Source organism: Pristis pectinata, chromosome 24 (assembly GCF_009764475.1).
Source record: "Pristis pectinata isolate sPriPec2 chromosome 24, sPriPec2.1.pri, whole genome shotgun sequence".
NCBI lineage: Eukaryota > Metazoa > Chordata > Chondrichthyes > Rhinopristiformes > Pristidae > Pristis > Pristis pectinata.
This window is the reverse complement of record NC_067428.1, coordinates 28,517,844-28,536,788: the sequence shown is the minus strand read 5'-3', so window position 1 is coordinate 28,536,788 and position 18,945 is coordinate 28,517,844. Positions and strand designations below refer to the sequence as shown.

The window sequence follows — 18,945 nt, the reverse complement described above, 5'->3', positions numbered from 1 at the left end:
GACAGTCAGAATGGCTTTGTGCAGGGCAAGTCGTGCCTTACTAACTTGATTGAGTTTTTTGATGAGGGTGATTGAAGAAGGTAGAGCTGTGGATGTTGTCTACCTGGATTTTAGTAAGGTGTTTGACAAGGTCCCTCATGGGAGGCTTAGCCAGAAGATTAAGATGCATGGGATCCATGGTGATTTGGCCATTTGGAATCAGAACTGGCTTGCCCGTAGAAGACAGAGGGTAGCGGTCGATGGGACTTATTCTAGCTGGAGGTCTGTGACTAGTGGTGTTCCTCACTGTTCCGCACTGGGACCTCTGCTGTTCGTGATGTATATAAATGGCCTGGATGAAAGTGTACATGGGTGGGTTAGTAAGTTTGCAGATGATACGAAGATTGGTGGTGTTGTGGATAGTGTCGAAGACTGGCAAAGGATACAGCGTGATGTAGATCAGTTGCAGATAAGGGCAGAGAAATGGCAGATGGACTTCAACCCAGCCAAATGTGAAGTGTTGCACCTTGGGAGATCCAATGTACAGGGACAGTACACTGTTAATGGCAAGACCCTTAAGTGTTGATGAGCAAAAGGGATCTTGGGGTCCAAGTTCATAGCTGCCTGAAAGCAGCTACACAGGTTGATAGAGTGGTATAGACAGCATATAGCATGCTTGCCTTCAGTAGTCGAGGCACTGAGTTCAAGAGTCAGGAAGTTATGCTGCAGCTTTATATATAAAAACTTTAGTTAGGCCACATCTGGAGTATTGCATTCAGTTCTGGTGGCCCCATTATAGGAAGGATATCAAGGCTTTGGAGAGGGTGCATAAGAGGTTTACCAGGATGCTGCCTGGATTAGAGGGCATGTGCTATGAGGATAGGTTGGACAAACTTGGGTTGTTCTCTCTGGAGCAGCGGAGGCCGAGGGGAGATCTGATAGAAGTTTGTAAAATAAGAGGCATAGACAGACTAGACAGCCAGTATCTTTTCCCCAGGGTTGAAATGTCCAATAGCAGAGGGCATGCATTTAAGTTGAGAGGGGGGCAAGTTTTATTCCCCCCCCCCCCCCACACACACACACAGAGAGTGGTGGGTGCCTGGAATGCACTGTCTGGGGTGATGGTGGAGGCAAATCTGATAGGGGCATTCAAGAAGCTCTTAGATAAGCACATGGATGTGAGGGAAATGCTAGGATATGGACATAGTGTAGGCAGAAGGGATTAGTTTAGTTGGGCATTATATTACTAATGTAATTGGTTCAGCACAAAATTGTGGGCTGAAAGGTCTGTTCCTGTGCTGTACTGTTCGATGTTCTGGAATGACTTGGGTCCTCTACCACTTCATATCGACTTCAAGAGCTGAATGAGGCAGCAGGTTAGCTCCACCCTCATCACTTGGACCCAGGTTTAAATCCTGACTAGGCCGAAACATCTTCTCAATCTATACCCCACACACAGCCACCAGGTTTGGTTGTTGATAACAGTCTCCATGTGTTAGTTACTCCGAGTGGGATCCCACCCATATCACTGATTTGCCCAGAGCTAGCTGCTTGGCCAGGAGGGTCACCAGGAGAGACAGAAGTAGAGCAGTGCAGCTTTCCCCCTGAAGGACAGGGATGTAGTTTGTTCTCGACAGACCCACACAGGGACCAAGATCCCTTCACTCACCATGCATTCCATTTGAGTTACTAGATACAGGAAAGCTGAGACTTTGGTGCTCCCTAAAGCACACGAGGAGATACTTGGGGGGAGAGAGAGAGCGAAAGGAAGGGGTGAAAATGAGCTTGGTTCTGTCTGGCACATTGCAATATCCCCAAACTCTCTCTTCCCTGCTCTTTAAACTGCTGCCCAGATACAACAAATTAACAGCCCAGAATGTAGTGAAAATGCTGGTCTCCGAGTAGTGAAATTACACTCTAGGTCTGGTGGCTGTGCTTACTTTGGTGCGATCATTTGTAGGGGTTTACCACTGCTGGTTTCTAGTCAGAGCTTCCAGGAGAGAAGACGAAATAGATGCAACAAACTGATCCACACGCCAGTCTCTCTGAGGTAGGCTTGCTACAGAACATTGCATTGCTCCACCCAGTTACACACAGCTTTCACACCGTTTTACTGATCATCCCAATTTCTTACAGTGTTTTCTCCTATGAGATCGGCAGTCATAGAGAGGGAGGTCACCAAAATAGTGGCAGAGCCACTGCCGAGAAGGACTGCAGCTCCGAATATACTCTTCTCGATCTGAAAATACCAGACCCAATAAGCGAATGCCAGGATCATCACAATCCCAAGAAAGTAGGTCATCTAAGAGGGAAGAAAAAAATGAGAGATACAGGTAAGTGACTAATGGCTGGGAAAAGGAACAGAAGCTAGCAATATTGACAAACAGGCGCAGCACAAGATCCTTTCCAATTGGCTCAAAGGGAAAGACGTCTTCTTCACAAGGTTTGTTACTGAATTGTAACCACGAGCCTAGGTAGTTCAGTCCAACTAAAGCACTGTGGTGTCAGTCCTTCATAAAATAGTCCCAATCTCTTGGACCTGCCTGTTTGTTGTTGGTTCACTTAACCCAAGTGAATAAGGGTGCAATAATGTCCAGAATTTGAAACATGGTGAAAGAACTTTCTATAAAGTGCTGGACTAAGTGGATGGTTCATCCACTAAGTCCAGCACTTTATGGAAAGTTCTTGAACAGCTGGACTTTAACGTAGACACAATAGACTGCAGATATTCGAATCTGCACTTTATGGAAAGTTCTTGAACAGCTGGACTTTAACGTAGACACAATAGACTGCAGATATTCGAATCTGCACTTTATGGAAAGTTCTTGAACAGCTGGACTTTAACGTAGACACAATAGACTGCAGATATTCGAATCTGCACTTTATGGAAAGTTCTTGAACAGCTGGACTTTAACGTAGACACAATAGACTGCAGATATTCGAATCTGCACTTTATGGAAAGTTCTTGAACAGCTGGACTTTAACGTAGACACAATAGACTGCAGATATTCGAATCTGCACTTTATGGATACTGTACGTAGACACAATAGACTGCAGATATTCGAATCTGCACTTTATGGAAAGTTCTTGAACAGCTGGACTTTAACGTAGACACAATAGACTGCAGATATTCGAATCTGCACTTTATGGAAAGTTCTTGAACAGCTGGACTTTAACGTAGACACAATAGACTGCAGATATTCGAATCTGCACTTTATGGAAAGTTCTTGAACAGCTGGACTTTAACGTAGACACAATAGACTGCAGATATTCGAATCTGCACTTTATGGAAAGTTCTTGAACAGCTGGACTTTAACGTAGACACAATAGACTGCAGATATTCGAATCTGCACTTTATGGAAAGTTCTTGAACAGCTGGACTTTAACGTAGACACAATAGACTGCAGATATTCGAATCTGCACTTTATGGAAAGTTCTTGAACAGCTGGACTTTAACGTAGACACAATAGACTGCAGATATTCGAATCTGCACTTTATGGAAAGTTCTTGAACAGCTGGACTTTAACGTAGACACAATAGACTGCAGATATTCGAATCTGCACTTTATGGAAAGTTCTTGAACAGCTGGACTTTAACGTAGACACAATAGACTGCAGATATTCGAATCTGCACTTTATGGAAAGTTCTTGAACAGCTGGACTTTAACGTAGACACAATAGACTGCAGATATTCGAATCTGCACTTTATGGAAAGTTCTTGAACAGCTGGACTTTAACGTAGACACAATAGACTGCAGATATTCGAATCTGCACTTTATGGAAAGTTCTTGAACAGCTGGACTTTAACGTAGACACAATAGACTGCAGATATTCGAATCTGCACTTTATGGAAAGTTCTTGAACAGCTGGACTTTAACGTAGACACAATAGACTGCAGATATTCGAATCTGCACTTTATGGAAAGTTCTTGAACAGCTGGACTTTAACGTAGACACAATAGACTGCAGATATTCGAATCTGCACTTTATGGAAAGTTCTTGAACAGCTGGACTTTAACGTAGACACAATAGACTGCAGATATTCGAATCTGCACTTTATGGAAAGTTCTTGAACAGCTGGACTTTAACGTAGACACAATAGACTGCAGATATTCGAATCTGCACTTTATGGAAAGTTCTTGAACAGCTGGACTTTAACGTAGACACAATAGACTGCAGATATTCGAATCTGCACTTTATGGAAAGTTCTTGAACAGCTGGACTTTAACGTAGACACATAGACTGCAGATATTCGAATCTGCACTTTATGGAAAGTTCTTGAACAGCTGGACTTTAACGTAGACACATAGACTGCAGATATTCGAATCTGCACTTTATGGAAAGTTCTTGAACAGCTGGACTTTAACGTAGACACAATAGACTGCAGATATTCGAATCTGCACTTTATGGAAAGTTCTGAACAGCTGGACTTTAACGTAGACACAATAGACTGCAGATATTCGAATCTGCACTTTATGGAAAGTTTCTTGAACAGCTGGACTTTAACGTAGACACAATAGACTGCAGATATTCGAATCTGCACTTTATGGAAAGTTCTTGAACAGCTGGACTTTAACGTAGACACAATAGACTGCAGATATTCGAATCTGCACTTTATGGAAAGTTCTTGAACAGCTGGACTTTAACGTAGACACAATAGACTGCAGATATTCGAATCTGCACTTTATGGAAGTTCTTGAACAGCTGGACTTTAACGTAGACACAATAGACTGCAGATATTCGAATCTGCACTTTATGGAAAAGTTCTTGAACAGCTGGACTTTAACGTAGACACAATAGACTGCAGATATTCGAATCTGCACTTTATGGAAAGTTCTGGAACAGCTGGACTTTAACGTAGACACAATAGACTGCAGATATTCGAATCTGCACTTTATGGAAAGTTCTGGAACAGCTGGACTTTAACGTAGACACAATAGACTGCAGATATTCGAATCTGCACTTTATGGAAAGTTCTTGAACAGCTGGACTTTAACGTAGACACAATAGACTGCAGATATTCGAATCTGCACTTTATGGAAAGTTCTTGAACAGCTGGACTTTAACGTAGACACAATAGACTGCAGATATTCGAATCTGCACTTTATGGAAAGTTCTTGAACAGCTGGACTTTAACGTAGACACAATAGACTGCAGATATTCGAATCTGCACTTTATGGAAAGTTCTTGAACAGCTGGACTTTAACGTAGACACAATAGACTGCAGATATTCGAATCTGCACTTTATGGAAAGTTCTTGAACAGCTGGACTTTAACGTAGACACAATAGACTGCAGATATTCGAATCTGCACTTTATGGAAAGTTCTTGAACAGCTGGACTTTAACGTAGACACAATAGACTGCAGATATTCGAATCTGCACTTTATGGAAAGTTCTTGAACAGCTGGACTTTAACGTAGACACAATAGACTGCAGATATTCGAATCTGCACTTTATGGAAAGTTCTTGAACAGCTGGACTTTAACGTAGACACAATAGACTGCAGATATTCGAATCTGCACTTTATGGAAAGTTCTTGAACAGCTGGACTTTAACGTAGACACAATAGACTGCAGATATTCGAATCTGCACTTTATGGAAAGTTCTTGAACAGCTGGACTTTAACGTAGACACAATAGACTGCAGATATTCGAATCTGCACTTTATGGAAAGTTCTTGAACAGCTGGACTTTAACGTAGACACAATAGACTGCAGATATTCGAATCTGCACTTTATGGAAAGTTCTTGAACAGCTGGACTTTAACGTAGACACAATAGACTGCAGATATTCGAATCTGCACTTTATGGAAAGTTCTTGAACAGCTGGACTTTAACGTAGACACAATAGACTGCAGATATTCGAATCTGCACTTTATGGAAAGTTCTTGAACAGCTGGACTTTAACGTAGACACAATAGACTGCAGATATTCGAATCTGCACTTTATGGAAAGTTCTGGAACAGCTGGACTTTAACGTAGACACAATAGACTGCAGATATTCGAATCTGCACTTTATGGAAAGTTCTTGAACAGCTGGACTTTAACGTAGACACAATAGACTGCAGATATTCGAATCTGCACTTTATGGAAAGTTCTTGAACAGCTGGACTTTAACGTAGACACAATAGACTGCAGATATTCGAATCTGGGAAAAAAAAAAACACAATGCTGGAGGAACTCAGCAGGTCAAGTAGCATCTGTGGAGGGAAATGGACTGGATAAAGGGTCTTGGCCAGAAATTTCAACTGGTAACGTGGTAAACATTAGCCGTTCATCTCCACAGATCCTGCCTGACCTGCTGACTATTTCTAGCATTGCTTTTCTTTCAATAATTTAGAGACTATTGGTAATCAAGGTGAATCTCCAGGTTTTCTGCCTGAACCAGTTTAACCAACTTGTAAAGCCAAACATCACATTCAAAAATGCCAAGGATAAAGGAGGAGGGAACTCTGTTGCAGGCACTGCACTTTGCAGATTTAAAACAGCTTTCCTTACATTTAAAATTGTGCAGCTTCTTGTCAATTTTCTCTCCCTCACAGGAACAAAATGACTTATAGGTTATTCATCCAACTTGTGGCAAAGTTAAAATAAAACAATGGGATGACTCAAACTGGGGAATTTTTTTTTAAAAACCGGGGCAGAGTGCAACAATCCTCTGTACTAGCATCTGCTCTCCTCGATCTGGAGATAATTAACTGCTTTTCTGAATAAAAGAGCAGAAGCAATTTAGTTTAAGTTCACAGGTGCATTGCAGCTTTCAGTTGTGAAAGTAGAAGCCACACGAGCCTTACTAACGATAAATGTACAGACTTTCTCTCCAACCTCAAGTGTTTGGGGAAAGTTATTTGTGGCTAATTGTCAGCATGGGTGTAAAGGTCAAAAGGACTTTTCTAAACAATAGAATTCTACTGGTTTTTTTTAAAAAAAGATCTAATCTAGATGTTTTAAAATTAAATTTCTGTACATTCAGCATTTCACCTGCCCCCAAATTACCTCATTGTAATTTTACAATCTGTAAAACATTCTCACTACTCCCACCCTCCCTGAATAGACTTGATTTAAAAAAAAAATTTCACTTGTAGGGAAAAAAATTAAGATAGTATTCATTGTGTCAACACCTGCAATGAAGCTTGCACCAAGTAGGATTTTAACATTTACAATTCTACCAGCACTCACATTCCTGCCAATATGTTTATTCACAGGTTTCATGAGGAATGAAGACAGAAATCCACTGACGTACATCACCAGAGGGATCACGGCAATGTAGTTCTGCGAAAAGAAAGGAATTCAAATAATGTCCATATTCAACAAAACCAACATTTTATTCACATACTGCAAACAATGGTACACTGGACAAAGGGACAATTGAAGTGCACATCCAAAGCTCCCTTATCCCTTTCTTCCTCCTGTGGAAGCTGCAAAGTGAACGTTAAATGAAAGCAGATAAAACCCATTTGTTTTTCTAAATGTTTTGTGTGGATCTCAAGTCCTTCACTATTGTAAGGTATGTGCCCTACTCCACAAGCACCATCAGGTGAAGATGCAAGAATTATGAAGGAGGATGGGGAGGAAGATAAGATTTCACATTTCCTTGTGATAGAGAGGCCATTCAGCCCATCAAGCCTATGCCAGCTCTCAGATCTCTCTCATCAGCCCCTGTCCCCCACGTTCCCTCTACACTTGTACGAGGGTGCTGTACTTTGTTTGGCCAGAAGGTGGCAACAAATACCATTTTATCAGGCTCCCAGACTTAAATTTTGATGCCGTCTTGGGTCTTACAGAAAAGGTCCCAAATGCAGATGAATAAGCAGTTTTGAATGGAGAAGGGAGAAATATTGGCCAAATCACCAGTGGAAATTCCCTGGCCTGTTGTTTCAAACAGCGTGGGCTCACTCAGATACAGTCAGTCATGGGACCAATGTTCTAATACACTTATCCTGGTTATTCATCAACACGAAATTCCTGACATTTTAACAAGCTAAACAATTGTTACCCTGGACTTTACAGATCTCAGCAAAACAGTCTGCAAATAAGCATACATTCATCAGCACATACCTTTGGTAGCTTTAGAGTGTAGGTTAGGTACATTGCAATGTAGACCTGCGAGAGGTTGATCATTAGTCGAGTGCACATGTACAAAAAGGCCACCTGTCAAAAGAAGAGAATCCTTTTAGCAAAGACCAACTAGTCTGCCAATAATCCCAGCAAGCATGTGTGACTGCTCAAAGTTCAAGGAACATTTGGGGCGGGTTTGAGAAACTCAAGACCATGCCTCAGAAGCACTTCAGACATTTGGATAAGGATATGGATGGGAGGGGTTTAAGAGGGATATGGGCCAAACGCGGGCAAATAGGACTAGCTTGGCAGGCACCGTGGTCAGCATGGACGAGTTGGGCCAGGGAACCAGGCAGGGAAGACAAGTCAATGTTCTGTTAATTGGCCCTGATCAACATCATTCACAGTACTGTGGAGGAATGGTTACTATAGAGTGACTCGTGCATTTTCTGATTTGTAGTCAAAAACAGACTTATGGACATCTGTAAAGACAACCTGTTTGTGACCCAGGGACAACGTGCAACTCCAGTGTGGAATTTTGATTTGCTGATTTTGCACAAGGGGAATTCAGTGACTGGATACTTTGATTCCGTCACAAAACTGCAGAAGACAGATGTAGAGGTGAGATAGCTGTGGGAGACTGAGGGCTTGTAAAACACTTGTGGCTGGTCCACATCTTCAGAGGTGGTAACAGATCCAGAAAGGGAAGCAGCAGAGGTGGATTCCATTAATGCCTCCGAGAGCAGGGACAGGGAGCATTTTGCAGGCGCCGCTCACTTCATGACCCCCCTGGCCCACTTTTCCACCCTCACCCATCACTGTGGGTCTCACAGCACCTTCCCATGAAATCCAAGGAGATGGAACACTCGTCCATTCAGCTCTGCTCTTCCCACCACCCAGAGACCCAAACAACTATTCCAGGTGAAGCAGCGATTCACTTGCACTTCTTCCAGTCTATTGTACTGCATTCTCTGTTCAGTGTGGTCTCCTCGACCTTGGAGAAGCCAAAAGCAAATTGGGTCGTCACTCTACGGAGTTTCTGCAGCTATCTACAGGATTGATCCTGAGCCTCCTGTTGTATGCCACTAATTTTCAATCTCATCCTGACCCAGTCTGTAGCTTCCTCCACCGCCACGGTGAGACTCAATGTAAATTAGAGCAGCAACATCTTATCTTCAGTCTAGGTACTTTGCAACCTTCTGGGATGAACATAGAACTCTCCAACTTCTGGTCAACGATTCCCTCATCATTTCCCATTCTGCTTCTGCCCCTTTCTCACCCCATTTCTTTAAGACGCCTCGTTAACAGTCAGTACTTATTTGCCTATCTCCACACAGACCTGCACCTCACTCCTGCCGCCAGCTGCTTTGAAAACTCTAGCCCTCTACTCTTTCCTCAGTTCAGAGGAAGGGTCCACAAACAGAAACGTTGACTGGTTTCTCTCTCCATGGCTGCTGCTCGACTGGCTGAGTCCCAGCGTTTGCATCTGCAGTTTTGTTTTTGAGTTCTCATGGGAATATACTGGCCAACGGCAATGATAAAATAAACAAGCTGTAAATCACAGGGGATAAGTGGGGGAGCCCCAAGAGATCGTACTGAGGTTGTTGCATCAAGGATTCCACTCAAGTGGTGTGGCCTAGCAGAAAGTTTGAATCGTCGATAGGAGTTTGAGGAGATTTGGTACATCACCAAAGACGAAAATTTCTACAGATGTACGGTGGAGAGCATTCTGACTGGTTGCATCACCGCCTGATATGGAGGCCCCAATGTGCAGAGGCTGCAGAGGGCTGTAGGCTCAGCCAGCTCCATCATGGGCACAACCCTCCCCGCCATCTACTTCTGATCTTTATAGCACAAGCAACTAACAGCCCAAAAAAAACTAACAAGACATTTAGGCACACCAACACTCATCCACCTGACAGAACTTGTCCTCACCCCGAACAACTTTGATTTTGATTCTTCTCATGTTCTACATTTGTACCACATTACGGCTGACTGGATCGCTTTCAGATCTAAACCCACTTCCTGGCAGATTGTAAAAGGAACCATAACCACAGTACCACAGGCAACTCAACTGCATGGGGACAGAGAAGCAAAGCAACAGTTGTGGGGAATTCACCGGGGAGGGAAATGAATTGAATCCAGGACTGTAGATTGTATCCTTGGTGCCAGGATTAAGGACATTAGAATCAGGTTTATTATCACTGACATACGTCGTGAAATTTGTTCTTTTGCAGCAGCAGTACAGTGAAAGACAAAATTACTCCAAGTTACAAAAATGAATAAATAGTGCAAAAGAGGAATAACGAGGTCGGTCCATGGACCGTTCAGGAATCTCATGGTGGAGGGGAAGAAGCTGTTCCTGAAACATCGAGCGCGGGTCTGCAGGCTCCTGTACCTCCTCCTTGATGGTAGTAACGAGAAGCGGGCACATCCCACTCGGATGGTGAGGGTCCTTGGTGATGGATGACATCACCAAGCAGGTGCTGTAAACTCTGGAGGTGGGCATAGAGCCAAGGGTCATGGTCCATATTAGAACCAAGTTGCATAGAAAGGAAAAAGGGACAGGAGGTCCTGGAGGCAGATTTTAATTAGGAAAGATAGATTAGAAAAAGGAGGTCCTCAAAATTTCCAAGTCACTGTTGTACTGTAGAAATAGGAGGGTAGCAGAGACAAATGCATGACCGAGACACGGTGCAGGAGGGAAACATTTAGACTGGGACCAGGTGAAAGTCTAGGGACCAGTTCTGGGGAAATTGGGATCCTCCCAGGGCAGGTGGCCCGCATTGCGGTGCTCATGTGGGAAGGTTCCCCGACACGGTGCGGAGAAGCGTGAACGAACTGGACAAGGGAATAGACATTAAAGCCCCATTGTGAGGGGGTAGGGAGCCGTCCAAGATATTGGTTTACAATGCAGGTATATAAAAAGTCCATGAAGCAAACTGGTCAAACTGCACTGGGAATTGTGATATTGCATTATTAACTGCAGCCTGCCTTCAAGGACAGAAATGCATTCCCAAAAAAAAAGAAATCACTGGCTACAAGTTGTCCAAGAATAATAAGGAAGGAAAGAATGGAAGGGAAGTTACTGTATTGATTGAGAATAATAGCGTTGGAGAGAGAGAGGGGACATCCTGGAATGATCCAAGACAAAATCTCCATCTAGAGTCAAGGAACAAAAAGAGGGGCATTCAGACCACTGGGACTCTGCCACAGGCAAACTAGTGGGAAGAATATTGAGGAACAAATGACACTGGGGGGTTTCAGCCATACGATTACAGGATGGCACAGCAAGAACAGAAGGTTGGAGGGAGTGTGGGAATGGGGGTTGGAAGGAGGGGGAAGGATTCTCTGAAGTGTGCTCAGAAGACCTTCCTTGATTATATTTCTGTCCCAACAAGGAAGATGACATCACTGGACTTGATCTGGAGAACTGTGCCAGGCCAAATGGAGCAAGTATTAGCACGTAGGTTGCTAAGGGAAGAAGTGGCCTAGGGAAGAGGATCAATGGGGGCACTGTGGTTGATGTGATATATATGGACTTTCAAAAGGTGTCACATCAAAATTGATAAACATGGAACAAAAAGGGGCTGAAGCAATGTGGACAGAATTTTGGAAACAGTAGTAGTAAAAGGGTTCTTTGGTCTGGAAGCAAGTGTAGAGTGGAGCTTCACAGGGGCCAGAACTAGGCTTTTCTTTAATATAGCAATGATTTGGATGAACTGAGCAGAATTTCCAAATCTGCAGATGATACAAAACTTGAGGGGACAGCAAACTCCAAGGATAGGAGCAAAGGGAGATGGACAGGTGAATGGAAGGGTGACAGATGACGAGTGAAATTTAATGCCAAGAAATGTGAAGCGTTACATTTAAAGAATAAGTGGCAATATAAACCCCAGGGCGCAATTCTAAAAGGAATACAAGAACAGGTCATGGGGTATAACTGTATCATGTGTTACACTTGCTACGGGCAGATTGGTAAAGTGTTTGAAAACAAAATAGACCCTGGGCTTTATAAATACCACAAGGAGAACAAGTCATGATGCATCAGCAGGCTTAATATCCCAATGTTACAAGATTCTTGAATGGACCTCTTCTAAAATAAAAGGTGAACCCTTGACCTCACAATCTACCTTGCACCTTATTGTCTGCCTGCACTGCACTCTCTCTGTAACGGTAACACTATATTCTGCATTCTGTTATTGCTTTTCCCTTGTATTACCCCGATGTACTTGGATCTTGAAATGATCTGTATGGATAGCCACTGTATCTCAGCATACGTAGCAATAATAATCCAAACAAAGCTCGCTTTAATACACTGGTTTCGCCACAGCTGGAGCTGTGATCCAGTTTTGGTCGCCATGATTTAGGAAAGACAGGAGGGTTTAAGTAAATCTGCACCCACCCGGTCTAAAATGATTCCAGGGATGAGGATAAACCAGAGAAACTGGGGCTGTTCCTCTTGGAACAGAGGATATCTGATAAGAGCAATTAAAAAATCATGAAATATGCACTGAATAGATGGAGAGAAACTGTTCCTGTTAGCAGGAGGGGCAAATTCAATCGTCTCATTCAAAGGAGTTGGAAGTCACATATACATCAAAACGCACAGTGAAATGTGTCTTGTGTAGAGAGTTCTGGGGGCAGCCTACAAGTGTCGCCACGCTTCCGGCACCAACATAGCGTGCCCGCAACTTAACCCGTGCGTCTTTGGAACGTGGGAGGAAACCCACGCAGACACGGGGAGAACGTACAAACTCCTTACAAACAGCGGCCGGAATTGAACCCGGGTCGCTGGTGCCGTAATAGCGTTACACTAACCACTATGCTATACCAGAGTTTGTAGATGTAAATGGAAAAAGAGGGGTATCGGATTGCTCTTACAGCGAGCTGACAGGGGCCTGACAAGCCAAATGGTCTCCATCCCTATTGTAGCATCACGTTTCTGTGACTGCTCTGTAGATTCTGCGACTTCTAGTAGTGGCTCTAGGGGTCACTGCTGTTAACACCAGTCTTTCCCAGCTGTTGACCAACTTTCAATCCCTTGCCCACCTTCAAACAAGTGAAGAGCAGTCCGCAACCCCTCAGGATCACTTACATGATAGAAAGACAATTCCTTCAGCCAATGTTTCCACTGTAGCAGTGGTTGGCTCATGAATTTCCTGGAGTCATCGATGAGTGGCGTATGCTCAGTGGCAACCTCCTCTTCATTCCTTACTTTCTCCCGAGTTCCAACGTGGAACAGTGTTGAAGACACAAAGCCAATTCCAACAACAACCAGTGCCAGGGTCTGCAAACAAATCAACTCAGTTTAATTAGTTATAAAGTATCCTTTGCTATCACCTTAAAACCTAGTATCCAACACAAATTCACATGGAACGAAACACTAATTCCAAAGAAATTAAGGGAAGGAATAAAGTAAAGTTTGATGAAAATGTTCAGCATAAATTATAGTTGCAAAGCCAAAACAAAAAGCAGCTATTCATTCTCCAAATACTTGCACTTGCTAGGCAATTTTCACATCACTTTTAGAATGTCAATTGATTTACAATCAGAGTGCTGGAAACTCAGCAGCACAGGCAACATTCTGTGGAGAGAGAGTTAACATTTCAGCTCAATGACCCTTCAGCTCATTCCATTTCTCCCTCCACAGATGCTGCCCAACTTGCTAAATATCGAAGTCAAGTCAAATTTATTGTCACGTGCACAAGTCCATGTGTGCACAGGTGCAATGAAAAAAAAACTTACTTGCAGCAGCATCACAGGCACAAAGCATCATTCACAAGAAAAACATAAATTAAACAATTTTTACAAGAAAGAACACAATTAGAACAAAAAACAAAGTCCATTTTAGTGCAAACTTCAGTGATTGGGGTTGTGCAGGTTGGTTCAAGAACCGAAGGGTTGAAGGGAAGTAGCTGTTCCTGAACCTGGTGGTGTGGGACTTCAGGCTTCTGTACCTCCTGCCTGACAGTAGCTGTGAGAAGATGGCATGGCCCAGATGGTGGGGATCTTGGGAATATTTGCAGCATTCTGTTTTACTTCAGAATTTACAACATCGGCTGTTTCCTCCCTCCCTCCCAACCCAACCCCCATTTCCAATTGATGAATTTCTTCAGAAGGCGACTCACTTTATGGTAGGAACGGCAGGGCAGCAACAGTGAGCTCCACAGACCGTGATGGGAGAATAACTAGATAATCTGCATCAGTGATACAACTGACTACATTTTGACCAGCACACCAAAGACAACCCCCTTGTTTTCCCTAGAAATGGCACCATATCATTTTCCATCACATTTCACAGGGTTCAAAAGGTGCCATGCTTCAAGAGGCCAGAACAGTCCCACCTTGTGCCAGCTTCATCGAGAACCACCAGCCAGGTTTATAGCACAGTGTTAGAAGTCAGATCAAAACCTGGTGCATCTGAACTCACAAATCAATGGTGGACGAATCACTGCATCTCCAACCATCTTCAGCTGCTTGCTGACCTTCCCTCAATCACAAGGTCAGTCGCAAGGATGTCTGCTGAAATTGAACAATGTTCGACACCATTTGTGCCTCCTCAGGTAATGAAGCAGTCCACATCCAAAATGCAACAATATCCAGGCCTGGGATAATAGGTGGAAAGTAACATTCATGCCACACAAGTGCTGAGCAATGACAATATCCAATAAGAGAAAATCCAGCTGTCACAGACCCCATCAACACCCTGGCAGTGTACCATTTGAAATCAGTTCAGAGGTCTTTGACATGTGACCTGCCCAAAGGTTATCTGCTGGTCTGGGCATTTGGCCCCAGGGTCTATCAGAGGTCAATTCACCAGCTAGGGACCACTCCACTTTGCAGGACAGCCACAATGACAAGGCCTCCGGGACAATTGGACGCACACTTCACAAGGTGTGGCTGCAGGAATAGGGCAGGTGAAGAGCAAGTTGCCGCAGTCGGTCCCATCCCAGTCTCTTCCTTGGAAACGGAAGCGCTGCCAAAGCCCTGTTGTACTTTCCTCAAATGGAGGAGATGTGGGGATAAGGGGGTGTTGTGTTAATGAGTGTGATTAATGGCCATGTCTGTTCTCAGTTCTGGGTCAAGCAGTTACTCTCCGCCTAACACCGAGGTCTCCAGACTTCGCATTCAGGGAGATGATTGAGCACTTCATGGCACTGAGAGAGGTTTTTGTTTAGAGAAAGACAGTCCACGTCTTTTGAGAATCAGTTTTACTTCAAACTCAAATGAAAAGTTAGGAAACTATCGCGGATTTCATGGAAAATACAGGAACCTGAAGACCCACACCTCAAGGTTCAACAACAGCTTTTTCCCCCACTGCCATCAGGTTCTTGAACTGACCTGAAAAACCCTAATTCTACCTCAGACTACATTTTTTTCCCCCATCTCAATCTTGCACTAATATTTATTGTCTATTTTGCACATGTGCAAATTGTGTATTTGTTAATTTGTTGACTTATGTTTGTCTTTGTACTGTACTACCGCTGCAAAAAGCTAATTTTCATGACATTTCTACCCTGTGTATGCCTGTGACAATAATAAACTTGAAATACAAATTGCAAAAACAAAACGTTGAATAAAATTTGAAAGCAACCCAAGATGACAATTTAATCTTACTTAGATTTTTAAAAAAATCACTTCACTACAGAGAGTTTGAGAGATTTATAAACATCAGATGTTGCCTTTCATCACCACCAAGTTTCCACACCCAGGCTTGACTGCTAGATCAAAGTCCCTCTTTACCAGTTGTGTTAATTGAATCTGGCAGCCTTATTATAGTTCTCAGTTAGCTGGGCCACCTTGCGAAACTGAAGCTAATTTGTACTAATTGACAGAAATCAGTAACACCACAGGGCAGCTGGTGTCAGAAACAGAACACCACACGTGCAGCACTTCCTCTGAAGTTTTGGCGAAAGCACTTTGTTGGCACCGAGCTAGAGAGAATACTTGCCTCGCTTAGGATTATTTGGCACTGGATATTTGGAAAAGGAACATTCTGCATTGTCAAAGCACTTATAGCAATTTACCATAAAGAGCAAACAAATCTCAAGCATCAAATCCTTCTGGGTTAAAGTCAAGTCCCTGACATGCTACATTAGCCTGTTTAATGCAGCATACATTTGAACTGGTCAATGGCAATTTAAGCTATATATTATCTGTTTCTCAGCCAATCAGAATTAGGAGGCAAGGAGGGGGTAGAAATTGGTAATTGGTTTATTATTGTCACATGTACCAAGATGCAGTAAAAAGCTTATTTGCATGCTATCCAGATAGATCATTCCATAAATTACATCGAGGTAGCACAAAATGAAAGAAAAACAATGCAGAATATAGTTAGAGAAAGTATAGTACAAATAGACAAATAAAGTGCAAGGCCCATGATGAGGTAGATTGAGAGATCAAGAGTTGATCTTTAGCGTACAAGAGGTCCATTCAAGAGTCTGATAGCAGCGGATAGAAGCTGTCCTTGAGCCTGGTCGTACATGTTCTCAACCGTTCGTATCTCCTGCCCAATGGGAGGGGGGAGAAGGGAGAAGGGAGAATGATCAGGGTGGGAGAGATCCTCAGTTATGCCGGCTGCTTTCCCAAGGCAGCATGATGTGTAGACAGAGTCAGTGAAGGGGAGGCTACTTTGTGTGACGGACTGGGCTGCGTTCACAACTCCCTGGAATTTATTGGCGTCTTGGGTAAAGCAGTTGCCGTACCAAGCTGTGATGCATCTGGATAGGATGTTCTATGTTGCAAACGTAGAAAAAAATTTGAGAGTCACTGGGGACATGCCCAAATTCCTTAGCCTTCTGGAAGAAGCAGAGGTGGTGTGGTTTCTTACCAAACACATGATGTCCACTGCAATTTCCATTGAAGTTGATGATTAATGCAGTGGGAGCATCACCATCACTGGCCTCAGGCAGTTTTTAGACACAAAACAGAAGCTGACACTTCAAAATTGCCTGAATGGGGAACTTACTAGAAAACAGATGGTTTGTGGAAATCCTTGCATCTAGTTCCCCATCTCCCAACATCAGTAAATTCCACAATCTTAAAAATCTGCATTCCTCCCATTCAGAGATCTGGAGCATCTCAGTCTTCTTTCACCACCTCTGCGTCTGTGCACTCAGCATCCCAGGCTCCACTTGTCCTACCCCTTCCTTTGACCATCTTTATTGACCCAGCTTGGAGCTCACTAGTCTCAATTGTGCGGCTCATGTCAAAATTGTCTAATAATGTTATGAAGCACCAGAAGACATTTCACTCTTGTATAAAATCATCGTTAAACCAAAAATCATGAAAATTTAGAGGTGGTGGATCCAAACGTCAGGAACAAATGGTCAATTATGAAATGAAAACAAAAAGAAGTTTTAGTTGCTCACCCTGAACAGTGGAATATCCTGTTTACCAAGATTGTTGTCAACATTTCCAGCTTGAAAGTGAAACAGCAGCCATGCAATCCCATATACTGCAATGTTGGCTACAACAGTGAAAGCATACCTAGAAAAGAAACAACGGAGACAGCTTAGAGTTGTTGCAGGATCAAGACTTTCTACACATACATTTGATGGGCACATGACAGAGAATAAGTTGCAAGGTTACAGAGAAATAAGGAGGGAATGGCCATAAGATACTGCAGCAGAACTAGGGCATTCAGCCCATCGAGTCTGCTCCGCCATTCAATCATGGCTGATTGTTTTCCAACCCCATTCTCCCTGTAACCATTAACCCCCAGTCAAGAACCCATCAATCTCTGCCTTAAATACACCCAATGACTTGGCCTCCACAGCCCTCCGTGGCAATGAATTCCACAGATTCGCCACCCTCTGGCTGAAGAAATCCCTCCTCATCTCAGTTTTAAAGGGACATCCCTTTATTCTGAGGCTGTGTCCCTCAGATCCTAGACTCTCCTACTGAAGGAAACATCCTCTCCACATCCATTCTATCCAGACCTTTCAGTATCCGGTAGGTTTCAGTGAGATCTCCCCTTATCCTTCTGAACTCCATCGAGTACAGACCCAGAGACATCAAACACTCCTCATACGTTAAGCCTTTCATTCCTGGGATCATCATTGTGAACCTCCTCTGGACCCTCTCCAGGGCCAGCACTTCCTTCCTTAGAATGGGACTGATGCAATTGCTTAGTTGGGAACAGGCACAGATCTGACAGGACAACAGCCTCCTCCTGATTAAGAAACCTGATGAAGCTACACAAGAACCACGAGCATGCTATCCAAAGAAGTTGCTTGTGAAAGAGAACACTAAACGATTCACTACCTGTATCTCAGATCAAACACCACAGTCCCGTTAACATACAGTCAAAATCAGTGGTAGACAATCAAAACATCTAACTGGAGGAGACCCTCCCTCAGCAATGGCAGAGACAGCATGCAAGAGTGAAAGGCAAGACATTTGCAACCACATTCAAATCAGGAGTGTTGAATGGATGATTCATCTTAGCTTCCTCTAGGAGGTTCCCAAAATTATAGAAATTTAGTCTTCAGCCAATACATTCCATGAAGTGCCAAGAAATGTTTAACAATGCAGCACACAGTTGCTACAGTGTGTACCACCTACAAAATGCACTGTAGTTATCCACCCAGGTTATTCTGACAGCATGTTCCAGACAACCAGCCTTCACAACCAAGGACAAATGCAGAAGGTGCAAGCAAATTCTACCTTATACAGGGCTCCCCCATGCCAAAGTCTCACCCTATTGACTTAGGAACAATCGCTTTTCCTTCATTTGTCACTGGGACTAATTGCTAGCAGTCTACCCAATAGCACTACAGGACCATTTACACCAGGAAGTCTGCAGTGGCTTCTTACAACCTCCTACTTATAGGAGAAGGAAATTTAAAAAGAATCCTATGACACTTTATAGAACCACATCAGATAAAAACTGATACCCAGCAGCTA

General features: G+C 43.3%; 1 protein-coding gene across 8 annotated transcripts in view; it reads right to left on the bottom strand.

Moving 5' to 3' along the window:
- Positions 1-18,945, bottom strand: part of mfsd12a (major facilitator superfamily domain containing 12a) — a 61,382-nt gene that overhangs the window by 19,858 nt on the left and 22,579 nt on the right. For all 8 annotated transcript variants that reach the window (XR_007958150.1, XR_007958149.1, XM_052038208.1 and 5 more), the window contains 5 exons: positions 17,409-17,526; positions 13,133-13,324; positions 8,035-8,127; positions 7,156-7,248; positions 2,114-2,281 (listed from right to left, as the gene is read on the bottom strand). Coding sequence is in view for 6 of the 8 variants with exons in the window: in XM_052038208.1 (XP_051894168.1) it covers positions 2,114-2,281; positions 7,156-7,248; positions 8,035-8,127; positions 13,133-13,324; positions 17,409-17,526 (664 nt within the window). In the remaining 2 variants the exon portion in view is untranslated. The remainder of the gene's footprint in view (positions 1-2,113; positions 2,282-7,155; positions 7,249-8,034; positions 8,128-13,132; positions 13,325-17,408; positions 17,527-18,945) is intronic.